The sequence below is a fragment of the Citrus clementina genome, unplaced genomic scaffold (assembly GCF_000493195.1).
Source record: "Citrus clementina cultivar Clemenules unplaced genomic scaffold, Citrus_clementina_v1.0 scaffold_1, whole genome shotgun sequence".
Taxonomy (NCBI): domain Eukaryota; kingdom Viridiplantae; phylum Streptophyta; class Magnoliopsida; order Sapindales; family Rutaceae; genus Citrus; species Citrus x clementina.
This window is the reverse complement of record NW_006263303.1, coordinates 26,135,672-26,160,810: the sequence shown is the minus strand read 5'-3', so window position 1 is coordinate 26,160,810 and position 25,139 is coordinate 26,135,672. Positions and strand designations below refer to the sequence as shown.

General features: G+C 34.0%; 3 protein-coding genes across 4 annotated transcripts; 1 reads left to right on the top strand and 2 right to left on the bottom strand.

The window, feature by feature from the left end:
- The first annotated feature begins 4,149 nt into the window (after window positions 1–4,149).
- On the top strand, window positions 4,150–17,628 carry LOC18055870. The gene is made up of 25 exons (XM_006453087.2): window positions 4,150–4,368; window positions 5,243–5,360; window positions 5,457–5,519; window positions 6,537–6,638; window positions 6,719–6,887; window positions 6,979–7,077; window positions 7,594–7,740; window positions 8,714–8,753; window positions 8,979–9,036; window positions 9,161–9,243; window positions 9,807–9,905; window positions 10,004–10,119; window positions 10,214–10,332; window positions 10,796–10,866; window positions 11,276–11,381; window positions 11,984–12,123; window positions 12,225–12,383; window positions 12,466–12,569; window positions 12,833–13,008; window positions 13,622–13,811; window positions 14,541–14,640; window positions 15,536–15,704; window positions 16,569–16,651; window positions 16,773–16,849; window positions 17,105–17,628. The coding sequence occupies exons 1-25, from the start codon at window positions 4,306–4,308 to the stop codon at window positions 17,274–17,276; spliced, it is 2,823 nt and encodes a 940-aa protein (XP_006453150.2). The 5' UTR covers window positions 4,150–4,305; the 3' UTR covers window positions 17,277–17,628.
- Window positions 17,629–18,206: 578 nt separating this feature from the next.
- LOC18055869 (organic cation/carnitine transporter 7) lies at window positions 18,207–20,919 on the bottom strand. Of its 2 annotated transcripts, none has more exons than XM_006453086.2 (6): window positions 20,511–20,919; window positions 20,030–20,298; window positions 19,538–19,775; window positions 18,928–19,441; window positions 18,624–18,826; window positions 18,207–18,483 (listed from the first exon to the last, which is right to left on the bottom strand). In XM_006453086.2, the coding sequence occupies exons 2-6, from the start codon at window positions 20,296–20,298 to the stop codon at window positions 18,259–18,261; spliced, it is 1,449 nt and encodes a 482-aa protein (XP_006453149.1). In that variant the 5' UTR covers window positions 20,511–20,919; the 3' UTR covers window positions 18,207–18,258. The 2 variants fall into 2 exon arrangements, with proteins under 2 accessions (XP_006453149.1, XP_024033811.1); XM_024178043.1 differs by lacking the exon at window positions 20,511–20,919 and adding an exon at window positions 20,427–20,487.
- Window positions 20,920–21,696: 777 nt separating this feature from the next.
- LOC18055868 (organic cation/carnitine transporter 7) lies at window positions 21,697–24,856 on the bottom strand. Its single transcript, XM_024178042.1, has 7 exons — window positions 24,654–24,856; window positions 24,368–24,468; window positions 23,816–24,084; window positions 23,496–23,733; window positions 22,447–22,960; window positions 22,142–22,344; window positions 21,697–22,002 (listed from the first exon to the last, which is right to left on the bottom strand). Exons 3-7 carry the CDS (start codon window positions 24,082–24,084, stop codon window positions 21,745–21,747), a joined length of 1,482 nt encoding a protein of 493 aa, XP_024033810.1. The 5' UTR covers window positions 24,368–24,468; window positions 24,654–24,856; the 3' UTR covers window positions 21,697–21,744.
- Between the last annotated feature and the right edge of the window lie 283 nt (window positions 24,857–25,139).

Here is a 25,139-nt window from a genome sequence, read left to right as displayed (position 1 = left end):
GTCAAGTTAAGTAGCTAACACCCCACAGGATAAATTCCAATCACTTTCGACGTGCACACATTATCTGGCTTTTTCAGGGACACGTGGATTCCACCGACCAAATACGTTGTCGGATATGCACGTGACGCATCGTATCGCATCATGGAGCATGATCAGTTAGCACCTGATTTTTTTAAAATTTTTTAATTGAAAAGCATAATTTGTCTATTTTCTTGAACGAATATGTCCGCGATCATTACTTTTTCCTTTCACTTACAAACGAAAAATAGTTGTTTTTTTTTTTAAATTTAATTAGATGTCATATATAGTTTTTTCAACTCACAATACTTCCTTTTGCTTATCAGTTTTTTTATTAAGGGAAAATTGGATAAAATAGTTTTTTATTTCTTATGAAATTAAGAGCATTTTTAGGGTGGCTTTAGATTGTCAAATAAGTGATCATCGAGAACAATAAAGCTAGCGGGCTTAGCAATATACATGGGCTATCCGAATCAATGGCCTTAGAAACAGAAAGCATATCATCTATTAGGCTGATGGAATAGAAGTTCTTTCATGCAACTGAACGAACAGAAAGTAGAAGTCTTAACAGGATTGAATCCATGCCCTGAACCTCCACTCAGAGAGGAACCCGGAAAAGAGCCGAGTTGGTAAGTTATTTTGGTGAATTAACAATAATCAACAGCTTTATAGAGGACTTTATAGAATCTTATCTTGTCTCCTATTATTCCCAACTCAACATTGATACGGTGAACTGAGATGGAAAGCACAAAATCAGTTTTTATTTTATAATTTGTAATCACTAGTGGATTCCCTTTTTGTGTGTATAAGTTGCCGATGAAGACTTGATAAAGGAAGGATACGTAAAGTACCTACTTATCCTTATCCTCGTGTATTTATAAAGAAGTTATAATCTGGATTTAGAGCCTGTTTGGTATGGCTTATTTAAGAGCCATAAGTACTTATTTAATCATATAAGCACTTTTTAAAAATTTTTATGGTGTTTGATTATTTTTTTAGTAGAGTTTTTTTAGCTTAAATAAGCTAATTTACCTCTACTAGCAAAAGCCTAAAATTTGAGCTTTTGGGAGTAGAGGTTAGAGAGCTTTTCTAAAAAATGTATAATATAAAAAATATCACACATTTTAATGGTTCAAAAGTACTTTTTTATTAACAACCAAACACCCAATGATTTTTTGCTCAAAAGCTTTATTGGTATAAGTTCTACTGCTATAAGCTCTACTGTTATAAGCTCTATTTAATAAGCTGTATCAAACGGAGCCTAATTGTTGTAATAGTTTATGTTGATGATATAAATTTGATTGCAACTCCCAAAAATCTATAAAAAACTACTGATTATTTGAAAAAGTAGTTTGAACCAAAAGAAGATTTTATAAAAATTACATATTGTCTTTAGTTACAAAACAAACCACGGATCTAATAATATCTTTATCTATCAGTCAAATTATATTAAAAAGATATTATTTTAATATACATAAATCTTACCTATTAAGTGCCCTAATAATAGTCTAGTCTTTTTTTTTTTTGAAGGATAATAGTCTAGTCTTTTGATTATAAGAAAGATACATTTTGTCCTAAAGGGGATGATAAGCAAGTACTTAGTTTAGAAGTATCATATTTGAATACATTGGTAGCTTTTTCAGTAAATCTCTTGGCAAAATTTAGTTTTGAACCAACTTAACAACAAAGGAATGGTGTTAAACATATTTTTCGTTATCTTTGTGAGACTATTGAATTGGGTTTATTTTATTATGATGAACTAACGAAAAATATAGGTCTCATTGGTTATGCCTATGCAAGTTATTTATCTAGTCTTTATAAAACTCATTAGCAAACAAGATATGTTTTTACTTATAATGGAACAATGATTTCTTGGAAATCCACAAAGCATTCTCCATTGGTTACGTTCTCCAATCACTTTAAGATTCTTGCAATGCATGAAGTAAGTAGAGAATGCGTATGACTTCAGTCTGTCATCCATTATATCTAGAGTGCCTCAAAATTATCTTTATGTGCGGATGTCCCAATAGTTATGTATATAAATAATATTGCATGTATAGCTCAACTCAATGAAGGGTGTATTAAATGAGACAAAATGAAACATATCTCACCTAAGTTCTTCTACACTCATAAGTAGATACGCTCCTTTGCATATATATTTACTAAAGTTTAACCTACATAAACATTTGAGAAGACAGTATATGGCATTGACATGCGCCGTTTAAATAGACTATCGAGTTGATCATCATGGGGAGCACCCATCAGGCGGAGCACTTTCTAACAATAATAGAATTTCCACAATTAAACTGGATATATGTGCACTGTACTCTTTCCCCTTTGATGGGGGTTTTCTCCACTAGGACTTTATATTGGCAAGGATATTTAACAAGGTAGTCTTGAAGCACGTTCAAAACTACTTTATGATTTATCATAATGTAATTTTTTTGCTTGGGTTTTTATTCCAATTAATTTTTCCTTAACAAATGTCAAGTACAATTGTCATAAATAAGTGGATATCCAAAGAGAAGTGTTATGATAGATGTTTATCCACATTGACTTAACTAATTTGGTTAGTTTGCTAAGTCATCTATGAAGACAGCTAATTAGGTCAAGTAGCTAAGTTAGCCGTGGAAACATAACTAATTGGCTAAAACATATATCTATACGCGTGGCTAATTTTAATTGGTTGTGATATCCTATAAATAAAATCCCGAAGCTTTGTATTTAATACAATTGAAATCAATTTGATATTTCTCTCTTGTGACCTAAAGATCCAGCTCTCATACTTTCTATAATAATTGTATTATTTACTTAGTCTTCAATTACTTCCCGTTAACATCCATAACTTGGGCAAACTTCATTTTTAGGTTTTTTATGTTTTTAATGATTATTCATAATTCAATTAATTATTATTATCTCCCTTTCAAAAACAATAATGATCTAATTAAATAAATATCGCTCAATTGGACCAAGGTTTTTGGGCCACTGGCTTCAGCCCACCCAATTAACTCCTATAACAACAATGCACAATCCAACACCTAACGTTGCAAAGTTAAATTCCACATCAGCATAGATATGATATATAAATTTAGGGTAATTTTTAAAAACCTCTCCTGAGGTTTGAGCTTGTTGCAAGTAGATGACGAGAATTTATTTATTTATAAAAAATCTCCTACTGTCAGTTAATTTTAACATTGACCGTTAGTTGACTGTGCAAAGACAATATTACCCTTAACAACAATTTGTAGACGGAAATAACTAAAAAAAAAATTAAAATTATTGGCATGAAAAGTACAAACCCTATTTTTTGACAATTTTATCCTTGTCAATTCTAAAGATTTACAATCATAGGTAAAGATTATAACTATTTCATTTTTAAGTTTTTAATTTTATCTTTTTTTATATGAATTTTAAGAAAATATTAATAATTTAAAGAGAATTTTTTAATTTTTTAATTTTATCTCTCTTGTAGGAACTTTAAAAAAATATCAATAATTTAAAGAGGGTAAAATAGCCAACAATTTTAATTTTTTTTAGTTATTTCTGTCTACAAATCGTTATTAAGGGTAATATTATCTTTGCACAGTCAACTAACGGTCAATATTAAAATTAACTGACGGTAGGAGGTTTTTTACAAATAAACAAATTCTCGCCATCTACTTGCAAGTTGCAACAAGCCCAAACCTCAGGGGAGATTTTTAAAAATTACCCTATAAATTTATAATTTTGAATGGGAGATCTGATATAATATTTTTTTTTTCTTAGGCTTCATCTACTATAATTTTTTAAATAAAATTTTTATTAGTAAAATTTTTTAAAATAGAGTTTTTATCTAAAAATTTTAGTTGTTTGATTGTTAATAAATTTTTTTATTAAAAATTATAAAATTATTTTAACAAGTAAGATTTTTAAAATTATGTTTTAAAACGAATGAAATTAAATTATTAAATAAATAAATAATATTTTAAAAAAAATTTCAACCTCTACTTCTAAATATTCAATAATAGAGGTAAAAAATTTATTTTATCTTCAAAAATTTTATTAAAAAATAATTAAATAATAAAAAATTTGATACAAATTAAATAAATATTTATAACTATTTGTTAAACCATACCAAAGACTTTGAAACATTTTAATTTTTTTTTCCTCCGCACAAAATCCCCATCTCTCGCAAGTCGCAGTAAAAATTTACAATCAAAGCGAGCGAGCACAGTGAATTCGAGCATTGTTCGAAGTGCGTGTGTGGACTCTGGACTGATCAACAGAGAGTCAAAGAAGAAGAAGAAGATGGATCGTCGTAGATCTCATACTATCTCCACCTTCTCTTTTTTCATTTGCCTTCTTCTGTTGGTAAGTATTTGTATCAGCCAATTCGATTACTGTCAATTACGCTTCGTTCATATCTCAATTTCGTTACTATTACAATCTGGCATCGTTTTGGTTTGCGAAATGTGCTCGCCGAGTATTTTATTATTCAGAATCGAAGAACTAAATGTGTTTAAGCTTGTATATTGAAACCAACAGACTGAAATGTCTCTGTTGATTTTTTTTTTTTCATTTTATGGGATAGATTTTGAAATATAATTGTCCTAGACCAGTTTAAGGTTCATGACATATGGGTTTTTGATTCCATATTTACGTATTTCTCTAATTAATGCCGAATTTCTCTAATTTGGCTTCTACTTTTTATTGAAAACTTGAATTTCAGCATTTGTTTTGGATTTTTTTTTTTCATTAGAAAATCAGAACTTGTTTTTGTTTGAGAATATTATGATTGCCTAGCATATGTCTAGTAAAAAAAAAAGCTTGTTTGTGAATTAATATTCCATTTTTTAATTGTTTAGTTGAAAATGAAGGTAGATTAAATGAGTACTTGCTAACAGTTCATGTACATGACAAAGTTCAAATTAGAATAAAACAAGACTAGTTTGAGATACAGAGTATATCTAACAGTGAGGATAGAGTTATTTCTGTTCTAGGTGTGTGCATCTTTTTAAATCAAAGATCATTTCATAAATTTTGATGTTGTGGAAATGAATTTTACAGATGTTTTTCCTGAACTTCTTGAATTGAACTTCTATCTTTGTTTAATGAACAAATCTTTAACTTCTCTTGGCATATTCACTAGATTCTTAAAGATAAATGGTTTTGAATTGTTTTCCTTTGTCTGAATCTTTTTTCCAAGAACCTTATAGAACTGATTCTGGGGTTATGCTTTTATTAGTTCCAAGCATCCAGCTCATATGGATCTCCATCTCGCAAAAGTGGCAGATCATCGGTTTTCTCTTTATTTAACCTTAGAGAGAAGAGTAGATTTTGGAGTGAATCTGTTATACGTGGCGGTATGTCTCCTTCGTTTTTGTATGATTCTTTCAAGTTCCTTTCTTGAGATTAATTGAAAATAGTTTATCTGCTATTTTATGATCAATGATTTTCAGATTTTGATGATTTGCAATCTTCCAGTCCTGGCAGAGTGGGCGTTCTCAATTACACCAGAGCAGGTAGGTATTTGAGTTTCTCAAACTTGTATGGGCCTTCATTAAAGTTAGCAACAATTATGTTGTGCTTTTTTTGTCTTTTGTACTGTTACAATAACAATATCTGTCTACATGATAATTAGATAATAACAAGAGAGTTTTTTTTTTTTTTTAATAATTTTTTAAATATATTTTCTCTTTGAATTCTCTCAAGTATCTTTGGGCTCGAGGGCTTTCTTATAATCTTTGAGGGTAGCCATTTTGTAGACCATTCTTGGGGAATTAATGGCTAATTGCTATTCTCACCCTAGCTTTTGGGTGATCAATTATTGGGGTAACTGTATTGAGACTGCTGAGCAAGTACGCCGAAGATATAGAAGACTAGTAACTCTTTGTTCATTGAGTCATTTCCATAGATTGCTTTTTCCCTCAATTTTCTTAATACTTTTAGTTATTTCTATGTTGTTTGTCGATTGTTGATTTAATGCTATCGTCTCTGTGCACAAATTACTATTAATTATTTTTAAACTCAAGCATCCATCTAGTTTTCCTTTTGTTGTACATTGTTGCTTGCTCGAAAAATTGGACGTTTATGTCTATCGATTATGATAAAGCTCTAAACTTGGATTGGATGTCTTTTGGTATTGTTCTTGTTCATGCTGCATATTGATGGATGCAGGAACTATTGAATGTTGTGTCAGTCTCTGCTTATCTTTTTGAGTTGAAATGAGAACTATGAAAATCTTTGGGTGAATTTTGAACTGTGCTTTCTTGTCTCAATTCTTTTATAATGTAAATTAACTATAAATAGGCAGCTGAGATTTTAAAATGAGATGTTACTTAAATTTGAATTCTTTTGAAAGAATAGCTTCTTTCATTAGCTCATTAAGCCTGATGTACTTGCTCAACGTTTTTATTGCATTGAAGTTCGATGCACTACCACGAACGAAGCTATTACAGCATCAATTTGGAAATAAGGATCACACTATGGATAAGAGCAATACCAGTGCCTTTTAAATTTTCTCTTATTTCATGTTTCAGGTAATATTGCAAATTACCTAAAGCTTATGGAAGTAGATTCTATGTATCTTCCAGTTCCCGTGAATTTCATTTTTATAGGATTTGAAGGAAATGGTAACCAAGGTATGTAATGTTGGTATTTTTTCTTCTTTCAATTTGCCTGTTTTAGTTGCAACGATGGCTTATGCTTTTTAATTCTTCAGATTTCCAGCTTCATCCAGACGAACTTGAACGTTGGTTCATGAAAATTGATCACATCTTTGAACATACAAGAGTTCCACCAATTGGAGAAGTTCTCGCCCCGTTTTACAGAACTAGTGTAGATAAAGGGCAGCGTCATCACCTTCCTACCATCAGTCACATAAATTACAAGTATCGTCCCTTTTATCTTTCTCTTAATGAAATAGTATATTTTTCCTATGCATCAAGTTGGGATGATTGCATATTTCTACCGCTTGTGCAGTTTTTCTGTTCATGCCATAAAAATGGGTGAAAAGGTTACTTCTGTCTTTGAGCATGCCATAAAAGTTTTAGCCTGCAAAGATGATGTGTCTACTAACAGGTTAGTTTCAGACTTTCAGCAATTTTTCTATAGCTGATAATTTGTCTCCATGAGAGAAACAACAGGGCACTTCTTTACTAGAGTAGACCAACTTATTCTATATTTCATCTTCAACAATATCATTAAGCTATTACAGCCATTAATAACTTGGTTTCATCATTCTGGTTTCATTGTTTTGCCCATGCATAATGTGTCACCCACCTAATCTCTGACATTAATTCTATTATCCTATGGCTTTTGTTTGTGCCTTACTCGGTTGACACAATTGAAGAATAAAAAGTTCTCATAGTTGCACTTGCACATTAATAAGCTTGGATTTGTGATGAGATTGAGCTTTGCTGAGATTGGATAAATATGTTTCAAGCTGCTAGTTGAACTATTGGATAAAAAAACTAACCTTATAATCAAATGGCTCCTCTGAGCATGAACAATTATTTTCATTCTTCAGAGCTATGTTTTTCTGAAGTTTATCTCTCTTGCCAATTTACTAATTAACTTCTAGCTCATTGCTGACAGGGATGATGTGGATGCTCTTTGCCAAGTAGATGTTAGTATGATGGATGTTCTTTTCACTAGCCTTGTGGACTATCTTCAGCTTGAAAATGCATATAACATTTTCATTTTAAATCCCAAGCATGAGAAAAGAGCTAGATATGGCTATCGGTAAGTACTCCTGAAATGATATTTATATTTTCAATTATTTTGAGTGCACGAGAGACCAATAAGATACAATGTATGCCACCTTTTAAAACACGGTCCAAACAGAACTACTGGCTATTGTTTCATCAATCAACTAAGGGTTATGTTTATGGATATAGTTAAATTTCATGTGTATTTTTATTTTAATTGCATTTAGATTTTGTTCCCTCATTTTCATTTAGTTTCAAGATACAAATTTAAGGGTTTCTATTGTAAGCATTTGTTACACAGCCAGTTATATGCCTTATGCAATGACATGAATAAGGAAAAAGGGACTTGCTTATCACAGTTGTTTTCTTTATCCCCAAGTGTCTCCTTTTCTCTTTCTTTGCCTAGCAGTAGAGTTTTCTTGCCCTACATCAATTGATATTAGAGCTCTGTTGTCTTTCATCACTCGTTGAAGTTACTTACCTCTTCTACGGCTTCAATTGTTATGCTTCCTCAATAACTTAGCCAAAACCCTCAAGCCAGCAGTTGGACAATTGGGGTAGACTTTTGCTGCAAATTCATGCCAAGCCCTATTCCTAGCTTGGTATGATTTTGTACTTGACCACAATTAGTTCATTATAATCCTTGTTGGCCTTTTATCATGTGGACCCTGCAAGCTTGAAAGAAATAGCACACCCAGATGGCGCTGATGTGGAACCTATTGTGATATTGAGCCATTTGGGTTGTTTGATGATTTCGTTAGGTTGTTTGATATGTTCAACCCAAAATCAAATATTAATGTGTGTGTGTCTATACATCTTTTTTCTTCCTGGGCGGTTCTTTTAAGCTGTTATATGCATGATAGTTTGATTAATGATATTGCTCATAAATTCTCTGTTTTTTTTTATGTTTTACTGTTTTAGATTTCCTTCAGTTTCTTTCCAAAATTATTTTGTATGCGTTTATTTATTTTTGTTTTTGCAAATCTCTAATTTTGAAATCCTTTCAGGAGGGGTTTGTCTGATTCAGAAATAACTTTTCTGAAAGAGGTACTTCTAAATATCATTTTTGCTGTTTACATTACTGTTTCCATTTTTAGAGGTTTTATAATTTGTCATATTGTTATTCATAATGCCCGTTCATTTCACAGGAAACTAAACACTTATTAAATTTGCTGCGTTTGCTTCTCTTATGAATTTTAGGACACTTATTTTTTCTTTTCGTGCCTTATTTATGTTGAAAGAACTACTGTTTACAATTATCTTATTTAACAGAACAAGGACCTGCAAACAAAAATTCTTCAGTCGGGGAATATTCCAGAGAGTATTCTTGGTTTGAAACTGAATCCAAATATGTTCTTATTTTCATCTTATCGTGGGAGATATTTGAAGTTCTATTTATGATTCTTTAATTGTTTTCCAAACTTAACATATTTTGAATACTAAACCATTTGCAGCACTTGATAAGATCAGAAGACCTTTGTATGAAAAGCATCCAATGATGAAATTTTCGTGGACGATTGCTGAGGACACTGATACTGTTAGTACTCTCTTTTCATAATTTGTTAGGTTGAATAATCTTAAAGTAATTTGTTTACCTCACAGTGGTGTTTTCTTGAATACTGTGTATTCAGCTGCAAATGAACATTTTTTCCCGTGATGGAGGATTGCATAGTTTTTCATAGAAAGAAACTGATATGCTGGAATCAATATTTATGTTTGAAGGAGATAGGGTTCTGTAGGTCCAAAAGAGAGAGAGAATACTCTTAGGAAAGCGTGCTCTCACACCCTCTTGGAGCTGTAAATCTGGAGAATTCTCTTGTTATTGTATCATACTTCAATTATTACAGTTCATAACCCTGTTAACTGCCTTCTTTTTGTTAATAGAATTCTCTTATTTTTCTTTTCAGAAAAAATGAATGATAATAAAACCCTGGTGTATTTATAAATAATTCATGCTGTCATTTATTGTTTAAAATAAAATCATCAATGTTTCCTTAGCAAAAAAGTCTTGCATATTTAATAGGAAAATTTGACCTTCATTTTCATTTTTTGTTGTACTTTATATCTTAAGGGCTGTTGTAATTGGTTTATTATTTATAGGCTGAATGGTACAATATTTGCCTAGATGCACTTAACAATGTTGAGAAGTTTTATCGAGGAAAGGAAACTGCTGATATCATCCAGAGCAAAGTTTTACAGGTGTGTGGTCTTGGTAAAAAAATCACATTGGTGAAGTATTGGTAAATCTTTCAGTGGCTAATATTCAGTAAGCATTCTTTCTCTCTTTATGTTTACAGTTGTTAAAAGGGAAGAATGAAGATTTGAAACTTCTTCTTGAGAAGGAATTAAAATCTGGGGACTTGAGCAATCTTCATGCAGAATGTTTGACTGATTCATGGATTGGAAATAACAGGTTTCTCTCTCTCTCTCTCTTCTTATATCACACACAAATGCTTACACACTTTAATTAAGCATACCGAGTGGTTGATATTGAAGGAATGTCTCAGGTGGGCGTTTATTGATTTAACTGCTGGTCCTTTCTCATGGGGCCCTGCTGTTGGTGGAGAAGGTGTTCGGACAGAGTTTAGTTTACCAAATGTGGGGAAGACAATTGGTGCAGTTGAAGGTGCTTTCAATAGTTTCTCGTTCACCAATACATATCTAATTTTATGCATGCACGCTTATGCTATTTGCTTGGCTTTGATAGATCTTTTGTTAGTTATAAAGTAAATAATGCGGGTTTGATATTGGAATATTACCAGCAAAACATAAATGTTTGTTTGCAACATTAGATATTGATATTTATTGCTTGCATGATTAAAGCGGTACCAAGTACTGAATTCTTTGCTCTGTTTTCACTTTCTCTATGAATTTTGTTTCTCCATTTTTGAAAACTGAGATAATATCATAGTATTTATACGACAAGTAATTGATACATGAAGTGCTAAATAAGTTGATTTGTATTGGGTTGGTTAGACTTTGAGCCTCTATGATATTGGTGGCATGCATCATTGAGCTCAATGTGCATGTTCTCACAGATTTTCTGTTGGTGATTAATTTAGTTTTTTTTTTTTTTGGGTTATGACCAGAAATTTCCGAAGATGAAGCGGAAGATCGCTTGCAAGATGCCATTCAGGAGAAGTTTGCAGTATTTGGTGACGTATGCGATATATAGTGAAATAAGAAGTGACTGAAATTGTCTGATTTCAATTTCAGTTTCCTTTTTAATAAACATAATACCTGTCCAAAATTTGTTGGTGTTTGAAGTTGAGGAAAGTATTTTGCTAATATTTGCAAAGGGAATTATAATTATAACTTGATCCTAGATTTCTAGTTACTCTTTGTAGGAATGCGCTTTACACATATTTGAATGAGTTGTTTATTTTAGTATTTTGTGGTTCTAAGTTATGGCACTGTGCTTAGAAATTTATAGGATTACATTGTTGAATTGGATACAAAAGAAATTAAATTTATAAGAGCCCAGGTGGATAGATAATGTTTTAGTTTTATGGTTTCTAAGTTCTGGCATGATTTTCAGTTGTAATTGATTGTTCATTTGAATGTCACAGAAAGACCATCAGGCCATTGATATTCTTCTAGCAGAAATTGATATTTATGAGCTCTTTGCTTTCAAACACTGCAAAGGAAGGAAAGTCAAGCTTGCTCTTTGTGAAGGTACTCATTGTGGTGGTTGTACTTCAACTGCTTGAGAGCATCTGTGTTTGTGTATATTCTTTTAGGTGTTTTATATGTGCGTGCGTGCATGCGTGTGTGTGTGTAATTTATTTCTTCTTTTGAGTTCTCTGTTGGTAATTAGTGGAGAGGAGGCATAAGCAGCCAACTTTGTTAGTTTTCTTTTAACTTATAATCACCCTTCAGTTGCAGCGGATGTCTATTTAGCTCTTTTTTCAGTCATCAAATCTTTTAAAGTAAGAGCTAGATGATTTAGAAAAGGGTCAGGTTATTGTAACTTGAAATTTTAGCCCAAAATGAACCTTGAATGCCTAACCTTCTATATAACTTAGTCGACAGTCTAGTAATTGAAGTTAACAGAAGTTAAAATGTTGCCTTTGTTATTGCCGACTTAAGGAATTTCTAATCTGTTGAGTAGAATAGATGGATATGTGGCAATTCATGTCCCATTGAAGTGAAAATTTTGAAGTAATAATAGCGTGTTTGGAGAAATATGCAAGGATTGTTGCAATAAAATGGTTTATTTTTGCAATTCTTTTATATATTGTGGTTGGTGAAACAATTCATAATCTCTATCATTTCAGAGCTCGATGAGAGAATGCAGGATTTGAAAAATGAGCTTCAGTCTTTTGAAGGTGAAGAATATGACGAAAATCATAAGAGGAAGGCCATAGAGGCCTTGAGAAGAATGGAAAACTGGAATCTTTTCAGTGATACTCATGAGGTATGCCACAGCAAGGCTTGGATACTTTTTTACTGTTTTAAGTTATGTCTTGCCCTTACGTATAACATTGGAAGCTCCGGCTCTAAATTGCATCTGTGCAGGAGTTTCAAAACTACACAGTTGCACGGGATACATTTCTTGCACATTTAGGTGCAACATTGTGGGGGTCTATGCGACACATCATATCGCCTTCAATTGCTGATGGTGCATTTCATTATTATGAAACTATATCTTTTCAGTTGTTTTTTATCACGCAAGAGGTATGATGTTTATTTGATTATTCAATGGAGCTTTTTTGAAAATCAGGCAGTCATCTTTACCCCGTTAATTTTATTGATGCAGAAAGTTAGACAAGTCAAGCAATTGCCTGTGAATCTCAAAGCTCTAATGGATGGGCTTTCCTCTTTGTTGTTACCTTCACAGAAACCTGTATTTAGCCCACGCATGTATGCACTCTGAACTGTCTTCTTTCTTCACCCTCTCTCCTTATATCCACTTTTTGCATTGGATACTGATTCGCTCTGATGTCTTTTTTGTCTCATTTAATCTGCTGTATGGTTACACTGGTGTTATGTTTGACCAACTTAACAATAAGATACTGCCATTGAATTTTTTCTTCTTGGTCCTTGGTCTAGGTGATAAGTTGGTCTTTCATTTCAACTATTACATATATGGTTCCGAGTATTATTGATGTTTATTAGCATTATAGGTTAACGCTTTCAGAGGATCCTGCTTTAGCAATGGCATTCTCAGTGGCACGCCGAGCAGCAGCTGTTCCAATGTTGCTAGTGAATGGAACGTATAGAAAAACTGTCCGCTCCTATGTTGATTCTGTGATCCTCCAGTATCAGTTGCAGAGGATGAACGATCGTGACTCTCTTAAAGGTTATCTACTTCCTTAAATTGCTTTTTCTTTTTTCCCCTTTCTTGAACGTCACCCAATTTAACATGAAACAATATATCTATTCATGTTTCTTGCATTGGTGGACAATCCCAATGTATTATCTTAATGAATAAAGGCCAGCCAATCACTCAAATACGACGGAAAGGTGTGTGTTTGGACGTCCTAAAATTTAACCCAACTGAATGTGCCAATGTGGCAGGTTACGGTTAGATTTGTTCAACTTAAATTCAATTTGTTCAACTTAAATTCAATTTGTTCCAACTTGGCTCATTGCTTGACTGTTTTGGGTTTGATCTTTTGTTTTGTTAATTGAATGCATGGGAATTCAATGAAGCTCTTTGTCCTCTAATGTACATGGCACTAGTTCATTGGTCAATTTCATGATTGTTTTGTTCTTATCAGTAAATATACATGCTAATGTACATTCCTTTTCCATTTAATGTTAATTTTTTTTCTCTTTTTAGTTAGGTATGCGGAGAATTTTGTTACCTCAAATCCTGACCTGTCATAGAAGTCTTATTACTGATAAATTTAAGGTTTTTGGTTTTCTTGCCTTCTAGAGTTGACGATACAATTTTTCTTCATATAATTCAGGGGCACATGCACATAGCAGATCCACCCTGGAAGTTCCAATCTTCTGGTTTATCCATGGGGATCCATTATTAGTTGACAAGCATTATCAGGCGAAAGCACTTTCTGACATGGTTATCGTTGTCCAGTCAGAGGAGCCATCATGGGAAAGCCATCTGCAGTGTAACGGGCAATCACTTTTATGGGATTTAAGGTTAGTTTGTAATTTTGTTGTTGAGTTCTTTCTTCAGAGTTACTATATAGCGTAGTCTTGGTAACATTCTTATGGATACTGTCGGAGTTTGGGATTCTTCAATTAAGCTGACTTTGAATAGCATCACGAAATGTCTACTTCAATCCACTTGTGTTTATGCATGTGTGTGTGCATTTAACTATTTTGTGGAGTAGCATTTAATTATGGATCAAAACTGAGGAAGGAAATTAGATTAATTGTGCTGGCTTAAGTGATGATCTGTTGTGGTACTCCCTTGCCACCTCAGAATGCACAGTATTTCCACTTGGATAGCGGCTGGTCCACTTACTTTTCGTTTGGACTAGTTGGTCTTTGGATTACTGTGGAGTGAATTTCTAGTGGAACTTGGAAGATTGTCCGCAAGAGTAGCTTCTGAGCTGCCCTAGAATTTATATTGTTCTAGTTGTAGATGTCTTGTATATTTGGTTTAGAATGTATTGCACTATTACTTGAGGAGACTAATTAACAGCCTTTTGGTTATTGTCATTAATTACAAAATCCTAGACAATTTTTGTCTAAAATCATGGTAATGCTATTTCTCTCAAATATGACATTTGAATTTGAAACTCAAACGAAGAGACTTAAGTCGTCCAAGAAAGTCCGTCAATGACACTGTTGCCTGTTGAGTGAAATTTCACGGTACACTATCTGGCTTGGGGACTTTTGTATTTATTAAATTCTCTTTTACAGGAGTCCTATAAAAGCTGCATTGGCTTCTGTTTCTGAACATCTGGCTGGTTTGCTCCCCCTTCATCTTGTCTACAGTCAGGCGCATGAAACTGCAATTGAGGTATGTTTTGTCTAGGATATGGAATTACTTAACTCTGATACATTTGTAGTTTACCTGATCACATCATGACTCATGAGCTACTTGTTTGAAAAGTATGTAGCTGTAACTTGTGTTCTGTTTTTACTGCTCAAATACTGAAATGCTTAATTTGGTCTAGGTATTTGCAGCCATTGTTGACTGTCCATTCTCTTTTCCCATGTAATTTAAGACAGGATCTTTCGTTTTTGATAATTTTCTCTTTATTGGGGACTGAATTTGCATTTTACTCTTGTAAGAATAACACATAATAGTTCGGCAAGTATGTTAAAGTTCTATCAACATCCTTAGTTAGATGATGGTAACCTTTGACTTGACTTGTGACAAGCTTTCACACTTTAGAAACCCCTTAACATTTTATTTACCCATCCAGTCAAATTGATTGTTTTTGTATTTTTGTACTTCTTCCTTGATTTAGAAACACCAATTTGACTGACTTAGGATTTCTTTTAAGGGTCAATTGTGAAACATGGTGCTTGTGTGGATTTGTAGTTAACCTTGTATTTTTATTCTTATTAATATAATTTCAGAATTTAAAAAAAAAATTGTGTAATGTTGTGCTAGAATCTTTGCTCGAAGTTACCATCTGATATTTGAGCTGTGCTTTGAATATCGAAATGAAATTTAATTTAATATAGCTTGCGATTGAATCTAATGTGGTTTTGATGCGCATAGGTTTTTAGTGAAGGATTTGGTTTAGATATGCTTTTAACATGGCTTTTGGTTGTTGATAGATGAACGACTGGTGTGTTCATATGCTTGCCTGAATTGGTTTTTATGGATACCCCATATACTGCTTAAAAGAATTCTGTATTGTACTCACATCTTGAATTGCTGTCTGTTGCTTTCAATTTTATAGGATTGGATATGGTCTGTGGGTTGCAATCCTTTTTCTATCACTTCTCAAGGCTGGCACATATCACAGTTTCAGTCTGATACTATTGCTCGGAGTTATATCATTTCAACACTAGAAGAGTCAATACAAACCGTCAATTCAGCCATTCATCTTCTACTTATGGAGCGTACAAGTATCCTTTTAATATATTACTTCATTTATTTTTTGGATAACCTATATTGTCCCCAAACTTGCTTAGAAAGTTTAAATTTGAAACAAGAGCTCCACGCAGACCTACAATCTTTGGGAAGTATGAACCTGTTGGCAAATAAACAACTGGAATAATTTATGCATACACATATATGCATGTATGAGATATGAATGTTAAGGCCCTCGTTTGGTTGAGGTTTACCTGAAAAGAAAAATGTATGAGATATAAACATATCCATTTGTAGTATAATTTAGGTAGCATCCCTCCTGACAGTAGTGAATACCTGCAGGGGTGGAAGTGGCAGATACCTAAAAAGAGGGACCTAATTGAATTTGGGAAAACTGTGGTGCTCTAAAGTGTCATTTTCTCTAAAATACATTGACATATTTGGTGCTGCTAGTAGAACAAATGTTTCCACACGTGCTCAGACTTAATGCAAAGCATCTGAGAAAGAAGCACGAAGTAGTAATTGACCATATATCTGTATAAATTATCACATTTACATGCGAATATATGCTTTCTTGAATGTTGTTATAGTGGCAGCCATTCGTATGTGCCATGTATTAAAACGTGTTTAGAAACTTTTTTTTTTGTCCTGGATCTAGATAGAGCTGTGTGATTGAATATCTGACTGTGAGTGCGCCTGAGATCGTGGGTGTTATATTATAAGATAATATATTTCGACCTATATTTAATCTGCATAGACACATTGGAAGTTAAAGTTGCAAGCTGAAATCTGAAATCTCTCTGTTGTTTATTTTTGTTGACTTGTGCAAAAACATTACTTCACTGCAATTCTTGTATTGGAACTGAGGTGTCCGTTGTTGAAGTCTTAATGCAAAACAGCTGAAAAGACATTTAAACTCTTCCAGTCTCAGGAGCGCGAGCTGGTGAACAAGTATAATTATGTTGTTAGCCTCTGGAGAAGAGTGAGTACATCTGTTTTGTACTTTACTCAAGCAATCAGAAGCCATTCTTATTCACTTATTAAAAATTCTGAGAGAAATTTTAATTTTAAGTAGGTGATATTTACTATCTTTTTCTTTTCAGATTTCAACTGTTACTGGAGATTTGCGATATGCAGATGCCATGAGACAGCTATATACCTTAGAGGATGCATCGAAAGGGTATGGCGACACAGTAGCACTCCTGAGATAGGCTGATGTAACTCTGGCAAAGATGCCCGGGTTTTTTACTTGGGGTTCTCTGAAGACCAATTATTTGAAATGTGCTCATTGTGTTGTATAAATTGGCTTATTGATTTGATATGGCTATTGTGCCCCCCCTTTTCTTCTGTGGGCATATGAAAAATTTGGCAAGCACTTGAATTTACAGGATCGTACTTGACCTTGACTAATATGGGAATTTCATTTCTCATGCAGGTTTGTTGATCAAGTTAATGCAACCATAGCCCTTCTCCACCCAATTCACTGCACAAGAGATAGGAAAGTAGATGTGGAATTTGATTTGACAACAATTCCTGCTTTCTTGATTGTTTTGGGCATTCTCTATGTTCTGTTGAAGCCAAGACGACCAAAGCCTAAGATCAATTGAGACCCGACCCTGAGCAGAGATCATAGTTGCAAAGTGAAGTGTTGATTAGCTCAATGATTTTTGGAGGTCTTCTGAGGGGAATGATGATATCAAATTTTTTCCCCGATATTTATATAGTGATACATTAATTTTTCTCCTGTGGGAAGTAGCAACATGTTCAAATGATAGTTGATAAGAGAGATAGGAAGTAGAATGCAGTCGCAAACACCAGGTCAAAGTAGCCAGTCATAGTTGCCTGTAGGTATCAAAATCTTCTACTTGTATTGAAATTTTACAAATCCGGGAAAAAGTACTAGTTGACTGAGAAATCTTTTTGGCCTCTTCGATTGAGTTATTGGTACATTGTGCATTACGCCTGTATTGGCTTTGTTTTCATTAAAGTAATTCTAGCTGACAAAATCTATGTTTATATATAATCGCTAATTTAACAAAATGAGAATGCCAGTAAAAAAAAGAAAAAACACAGTTTTCAATTTTTTATATTTTAGTAACATATTCACTTTAATAAAATAAGAATGTCTTCACTAGAAAAAATTATATATTAGTCTTTCACTTGTGAGGATCTCCTTACTTTGTTAAAAGTGAAGATGTCATTAAAATGCATACGTTGAAAATTATATTTATTGTATACTAGTGTATTAAAAATTGTGTTTTCCCTTTTATTGGTAGCATTTTCATTTGAAAATGTATATGTATATGTATATATAGTATTTATCTAATGCGATCACTTTATTTATTTATTTATGCGGACATATTTTTAAACTATGTAGTTTAATATAATTAAATTTTAGTACTATTAAATCGCATGATTTTATAATGTATTAAAAAATAACTGTATTCAATGTTAAAATTTAATGGTGTCTTTATTAAAAAAAGAGGCCGTTCGCAACGAGAAATAATAATAATAATAATAATATTTGATTCATTCCCAAGGCTTAATTTGTTATTACAGTAGCTCACATTGATTGAAGTCGATACCCGTCTAGGCATATACAGAGTCACTCAACTCCTGTCCCTTGGTTTCAAATGGAATAAGTGCAACACAAATTACTGCAAAAAGAATTACAGCACCAAAGAGAATCACGACAGCTGTTTGATGGCAACCGGTCACCAGCCCAACTGCTACAAGTGGGCATACCATTCCACCAAATTTTCCAATCGAGTTTGCAACTCCGGCACCAGTTGTCCTCGTGTAAGTTGGATATATCTGTACACATAAGGAAGAAAAAGAGCATAATAAAGGAAATTACGAAGAAAGAACTTGCATTCTAGAACCAAATTAAAATGTCCACGATGTACATAATTACAATGAAGGAAAGATATGTGAAGTGGGTAATTTTCAGATACCTCCGGGGTGAAAATACAGGCGATTGTGAAAGCTCCAAAAGCAAACATACGAGCTCCCACTAGTAATCCTGTTATTAAAATGTTGGATTGTAGCATAGCCAGCGGTAGAATACAGATGAAAACCAAGATGAGCATAATCGTCAATGACAGCTTTCGACCAGCTCTGTCCACGATGATTCCAGCTAAAACAAGTCCGGGAAGCTCTGTAAAATCAATTTTGAGCCGCATGCATTGTTACTGACATGAACAAGAAAGCTAAATGAAATAATAAAATGTAAAGAAACCGGACGTGGTTATGTAATACCTCCCAGGCTAGCAAGAAACACACTTAAGTAGAGGCTGGAATCATGCATGCTTTTTGACACCGTGAGAGTTGTGCCACATTTGCTTTGCGTACTACTCAGCTTGGAGGTCATCAAAATGATCCCATAATATGTGAATGAATTTCCAAAGAACAGCATCCATAAGAGAAGAGTTGTTCTAACTAATCTTGACGAGAAAAGAAGAAGAAACGAAGAGAAGCCCGATTTCAGCTTCGTGATTCTGATTCTACTCGAGGTGAGTAGAGGGGTATTATCCGGAGGAGCAAGTTCTTCATCAGGTCTTGAAGTTGCGTCTGATACAAGCATGCCATTCGGCAGTTTTGCTTTATTGAGTAGAGCTATCTTATCCAGGATATTGCGTGCTTCAGTTGTTCTACCTTTCACATTTAAGTATCTTGGAGACTCCGGTGCAAGACTGTATAAAAGAAGCACGGCGAATGAAGGTATAGAGGATAGTGCGAGTAGCCACTTCCAGTTCAATGTTATCATAACAATCTGTACAAGGAGTAACAATGTAATACTAATAAGCCTAAATGTTTTCAAATACTCTGAACTTCTTTGTCTACTCTCAAGCCTTAGTAACATACATACCCACGCGAGTGCAGCTTCAAAGATCGATCCAAGTGTCCAGAAAGTAGAAAAGATAACCATCCACATTCCTCTCTTTGCAGCAGGAACAAACTCTAGAAACCATGCTGAGAATACAGGACCACTGCCTATGCCAATACCGACTAAGCCACGGAGAGTCACCAATGAAATGTAATTGGGGGAGAATGCACTTAATAACCCAATTCCACTGGTTATCATTGCTATACCAAGAAACCCCTTCCTGGAAAAGAAAAAATTGAAACATGCCAGGTTTATTCATAAGCAGCTTGATTAAAACAAGTACTTGTTGATTTCAGGAGGTCCAACATTGAAGACACTACTTTCAGAAAACTGCATTAATTCACATTTCGATTCGAATTAATTGAGACCTTACTGATAAATTTGCCAATTAACTTTACATGTGAAAAATATTTGACATGTTTTGTGAAAAGTCCTGAAGCAATTTCACATGAAAAGAAGCCAAAATATACCCACTTTCTTCCATAATTGTCTGATAAAAGACCCCATAAATAAACCCCAACTAGGTTGCCCGCGAAAACAACGGTTGATAGTAGGCTTTCTGCACTTGGTGAGACTCCCCATTCAGATTTAACTGCTGGTCCAATGAAAGACAGGATCATGATTTCCATTGCTTCCGCGAAAACTGCAAGTCCAGCATAAGCAAACACAAGATATTGAAACTTCCCAAACCCCGCGGAGGTAAGTGCTTCATCCACTGTGTACCTGTGGCCTTCATCAGCCATCTAGAGAATGAAGCGAAAAATAAAATAATTCCCATCAGTTGCATTCTTGATTCTTATGCTTTCATTGATTAAGAAAACTTTTTAGGAAGTTACAAGAAGAGAAATGAGAACAAGTCCCATAACTTAACCTTCATTTCTTTGCCTAATAAGTCGAAGATTCAGATTGCAGGCACTGAAATAAGAACATGAAATTCAAGAAAACGTTAATTTACCTTTTAAAAAATGGAATGCAGCTCTACTCAAGATTCCTCCTACGAGCCGGGAAAAAGATTTGACGGCTGCTTGAAACAAAATTAAAATCCTCTCTCCCTCAGCTGATCAGCTAACTGTATGTGAGCATTGGCATAACTTGTATAGTCTAAAGTCGTACAAACCTGAAAACACAGCTGAAGAATGAACAAATCATAATATAATAATGGCAAAACGAAGAGACAGTGGCAGATACAATTCAAGATAAAAATTTTCCGCTTGTGATTATAAGATTGCATCGACACATTTTATATTATACAGCAGTGGAATATAATAGCTTATTCATTCAACTTCCAACAGTTTATGATGACATTAGGCTACAGTTTGATTATCTGTTGAAAAGCAAAGCAATGATTTCTTTATTCCAAAGAAAGATTTTGGAAAGATTTTGTTACATTAAAAAATGCTGACGATACAAAACGTGACAAGGGTTTTGAGAACACAATTATTGTAATGTGATGTGATCCAACCGTTACTTCATAACCTATGCTGGCTTGCCAAGTTTTGACTTATTCCAAAAATTCATCAAATATTTTTCCTCACTATTTCTAACCTATGGTTTTAAAGTACTGTATAAAATATTCATTCAATGACAAGCTATGGTCAGATGATTTAAGACTTTTGAACCTTTCTCCTTTGTCTACTAGATGTGCTACAAAACTTCCTGTTATGCTTGTTGATTGGATATTCAACATGATTTGGGATTTTGGTGAGTAATCTTCAAGAATGTTTCTTAGCTTGATCAACATTACTTGAGGCTAATGGTATGATATTTGAGTTCCCAGGTTTTATTATTATTATTATTTTTCTTTTTTTTTTAACGTAATAAAGAATAAAAAGAGATAGTAAACTACTAACTACCGTCCCTTTTAAATCAAATCTCACCAAGCTTTACGGAGAAGAAGAGCACAATTTGTTAATTAAAAATGATGAGATGCCTCTATTATTATAATCTTTTCCATATTATATTTCAATTCATGGAACCCCCACCTCAACTTTGTCACAACAAATCAGTTAGCCTACTTTCACTGTAAGGGACAAAAAATGTAGCGCATATTAGAACTTCTGCTGGCGGAAATACAAAGATAACTTGAAAGTTCGGATAATTGAAGAAGTAACTGTCTGATGAACAAGCATGAAACAGTAGCAAAATGAATTGAAATGTGTTCTTTTATTATGGGAAAGTGTACACATTTGTTATGCAACAACTAAAACTTGTTTAGAGTTTGATACACCATCAATAGTGTTAACCAATTCCTTTCCCTTGGTTTCAAATGGGATAAGCAGAATAACGACTACTGAAAGTACAATAAGAGCCTCTAATAGAAGTATTGCAGCTGTTTGATGGCAACTAGTCACTAGTCCAACAGCTACAAGAGGGCATACCATACCACCAATCCTTCCTACAGCATACGCAACTCCAGCACCAGTTGATCTCATAGAAGTTGGATATATCTACATAAAAAAGAAGAGAGATAATTAACAAATTGGTTTCCTATGTAATGGCATTTTAAATGCATGTTAATTATATCACATTAAGCAGTGTAGACAATTAAGCGACTAGATCTTACACGTAAGAGTTTGATAGGCCTACCTCGGGGGCAAAAATGTTGGCGATAATAAAGGTTCCCATAGAGAACATGCGAGCTCCGGATAATAATGCTGTTAGCAAAATGTTGGACTGAAGTGTAACCAGTGGAAGCAGGAAAATACATACAAAGATAAACATAATTGTCATGGAAAGCTTGCGACCCACTCTGTCCACAAGTAATGCAGCTGTAAGAAGTCCAGGTAGCTCTGCCAAATAATTAAAAGTGTACCGTTAGAGACAATCGAATGTAAAATCAATGTATGCAAAACAAATTCTCAGAAATGAGTATCAGAAACGTAACGACAGACCTGCAAAGCTAGTGATGAATACATTTATGTAGACACTAGCATCCTGCACATTTTCTGAAAGCAAGATGCTTGAGCTACATTTACTTTGACTGCCGCTCAGTTCAGATGCCAGCAATACAATACCATAATAGACGAATGAATTGCCAAAGTATAATACCCACAATAGAATGGTTGTTTTAAAAAATCTTGGTGAGAACAACATTAGAAAGGATGAGAAGCCTGATTTGCGGACTGTGGTCCTTTTTCTAGCTGAAGAGAGTAGAGGAGTCTCTTCTGATGTAGAAAATTCTTCATCCAGATCATTTGTTCCATCAGAAGTAAGGTTGCCAGAAGGGAGGCTTGTTTGGTTGAATTGAGCTATTTTATCCAGAATATTATGCGCATCAGTTATTCTACCTTTTGTACATAGATATCTTGGAGACTCTGGCATGAAAACAATAAAAATAAGCAGAACAAATGCAGGTATTGCAGACAAAGCAAGTAGCCACCTCCAAGTCAATATTGGCATGACGATCTGCAACATAAGTAACAGAATATTGAAGTTCCATGCGATAAAAAAGTCTTTCACTTAAAAAATAAAGTTAAAAAGTATAAAATAGAAGTGCAAATGGAAACCTTCCACTCTCATAGAAATCTCCTAAAACTTAAATACAAAGCATTTAAATATTTTGTTGGGTTCAGTTTTCTTATTGTCCAAAAAGACCAAAGCAGAAATTTGCGAGGTAAGAAGTTCCAAATCTTTCAGTGAGTGCACATAAATCAATGTGCACATATTATCACGATCCTCATGTTAATGTATATTCTCTTTCTGATACTTGCAATGCTTCTATACGCTCATATTTATATGTTTTAATACCCTGGTGATTTGGGGACTATTATGGATGCAAAAGTCACCTGGACTATAAAAGTCTAGCTGGGAAGGGACAAAGCACAAAAGGTATAAGTGACGTTATGCGGCTCTTTTGGTTCATAGGTAAGTTGAACAACAAGTGTCTCCCACTCGGACAACATTTTCAAGCATGCCAAAATGATCAAGGATAGAAACATACCCAAGCAAGTGCAGCCTCAGAAACCGACCCAAATGTCCAGAAAGTTGAAAAGACGACCATCCACTTTCCTCGATTTGAAGGAGGAACAAATTCCATAAACCAGGAGAAGAAGACATGCCCACTGCCCAGGCCAGCACCAGCCAAACCACGAAGAATCAACAATGATATGTAGTTAGGGGCAAAAGCACTTAATAACCCAGCTACAAAAGTCACTAAAGCTCCACCAAGGATACTCATCCTGGAAAATGCAAAAATAAAATACATTGGTTGAAGGAGCAATTTGGGGCACATATCAGGATGTAATAAAGAAGAAAACCTTCCTTCTTCCATATATGTCAGATATAAGGCCCCATGAATATGCGCCAACTAACATTCCAGCAAAAACAACAGTTGTTATAAGGCTCTCTTCACTTGAGGACAATCCCCACTCAGACTTCACTGCAGGTCCCACAAAGGAGAGAATCATAACCTCCATTGCTTCTGAAAACCAACCGAGCCCAGAATAAGCAAGCGCGAGACCTTGGAACTTCCCAAACCCCATGAATGTAAGTGCTTCATCCAGCGTGTACACAAGTCTATGATCATCCATCTGGGCAACCAAATATTTTAGGGGGAAAAAAAACTATATGTATAAATAAATAAATAAATAATTACATCGTTAGTATTGAGGGGCTAAAGTTGAATATGAATCAAAGAAATAGTTAAATTCAATAATTTTTTCTTATTCATTTCCCACTGAATCCAGAAAAAAATGGCAGATATATCATATGATACAAGCAAGTAATGATTTGAGGGCTAAAAATCTAAAAATTCTGAATTTCGTCATCATCCCCTCCGAAATTGAAAGCTCAAAATCAAGGAACCACAAGTACCTTTGAATAGCAAGTATCATGCAGATTAATTTGAAATTATTGCCTTCACAGAGTCACGGGCACGTCCTAGCTCAATTCTTAAAGCTATACAGCAGAAAATCCTGCATCCACATAAACCATATCAAATCAAAACCTTGATGAAATGGCTAATAAACCAGAATAATTAATGAGACCAAAAAAAAAAAAAAAACAAACAAGCAACATAGTAATCATACATATGAAAAACATAAATTCTAAATTAGGAGGCTCCCTCACCATCTGCCGCCATTTCTTTAGTTTCTGTTACCTTTTATAGCATAAACTGTGTGTAATTGATCTTCATGAAGTATTCGAAAAGTATAACAACAATGAATTGTGAACTGGAAATTGACACGGAAGCAAAGACTGGAAGGGTCGTTGGCTCCGCTTATGGGGAATCCATACGGTCCATTAATTTTAATTTTATTTTTATGGCTGCTGGAAAGTGATTGGTTGAGGGTCCACCAAACCCACCTTTCGGTTGGTAGTACAAGGTAGAATATGATTTATAAACGAGTGATAAATAGTCAAAAATTTGTTATAAATAAATATTTTACTATAAAATAATTCCAATATAGCCGGATTCTTACTATTATTCATCATACATGTTTATTTTAGGTGACACGTGTGATTGTGTAAGAGAAGGACTTGCTTTCTTAAACACTGAGTACTTACACGTGTCTCCCGTCTGTTCGATGATAAGCTTGTCAGCTTATGAGAAAGCCGATAAGATTTATCACTTGTGTCAATGGTC

Bases quoted from the DNA above. Each gene is read 5' to 3' on its own strand.
- LOC18055868 (XM_024178042.1), bottom strand. From the start codon at position 24,084: ATGGATGATCATAGACTTGTGTACACGCTGGATGAAGCACTTACATTC. The intron at 22,345-22,446 runs GTCTGTCGTTAC...ATTATTTGGCAG, and splicing joins ATTCATCACTAGCTTTGCAG to AGCTACCTGGACTTCTTACA. The intron at 22,003-22,141 runs GTAGGCCTATCA...TTTTTTATGTAG, and splicing joins CCAACATTTTTGCCCCCGAG to ATATATCCAACTTCTATGAG.
- LOC18055870 (XM_006453087.2), top strand. From the start codon at position 4,306: ATGGATCGTCGTAGATCTCATACTATCTCCACCTTCTCTTTTTTCATT. The intron at 10,867-11,275 runs GTATGCGATATA...TGAATGTCACAG, and splicing joins AGTTTGCAGTATTTGGTGAC to AAAGACCATCAGGCCATTGA. The intron at 16,652-16,772 runs GTGAGTACATCT...TTTTCTTTTCAG, and splicing joins TTGTTAGCCTCTGGAGAAGA to ATTTCAACTGTTACTGGAGA.
- LOC18055869 (XM_024178043.1), bottom strand. The intron at 19,776-20,029 runs GTGGGTATATTT...TTTCTTTTCCAG, and splicing joins TCAGACAATTATGGAAGAAA to GAAGGGGTTTCTTGGTATAG. The intron at 18,827-18,927 runs GTATTACATAAC...TTGATTTTACAG, and splicing joins GTTTCTTGCTAGCCTGGGAG to AGCTTCCCGGACTTGTTTTA.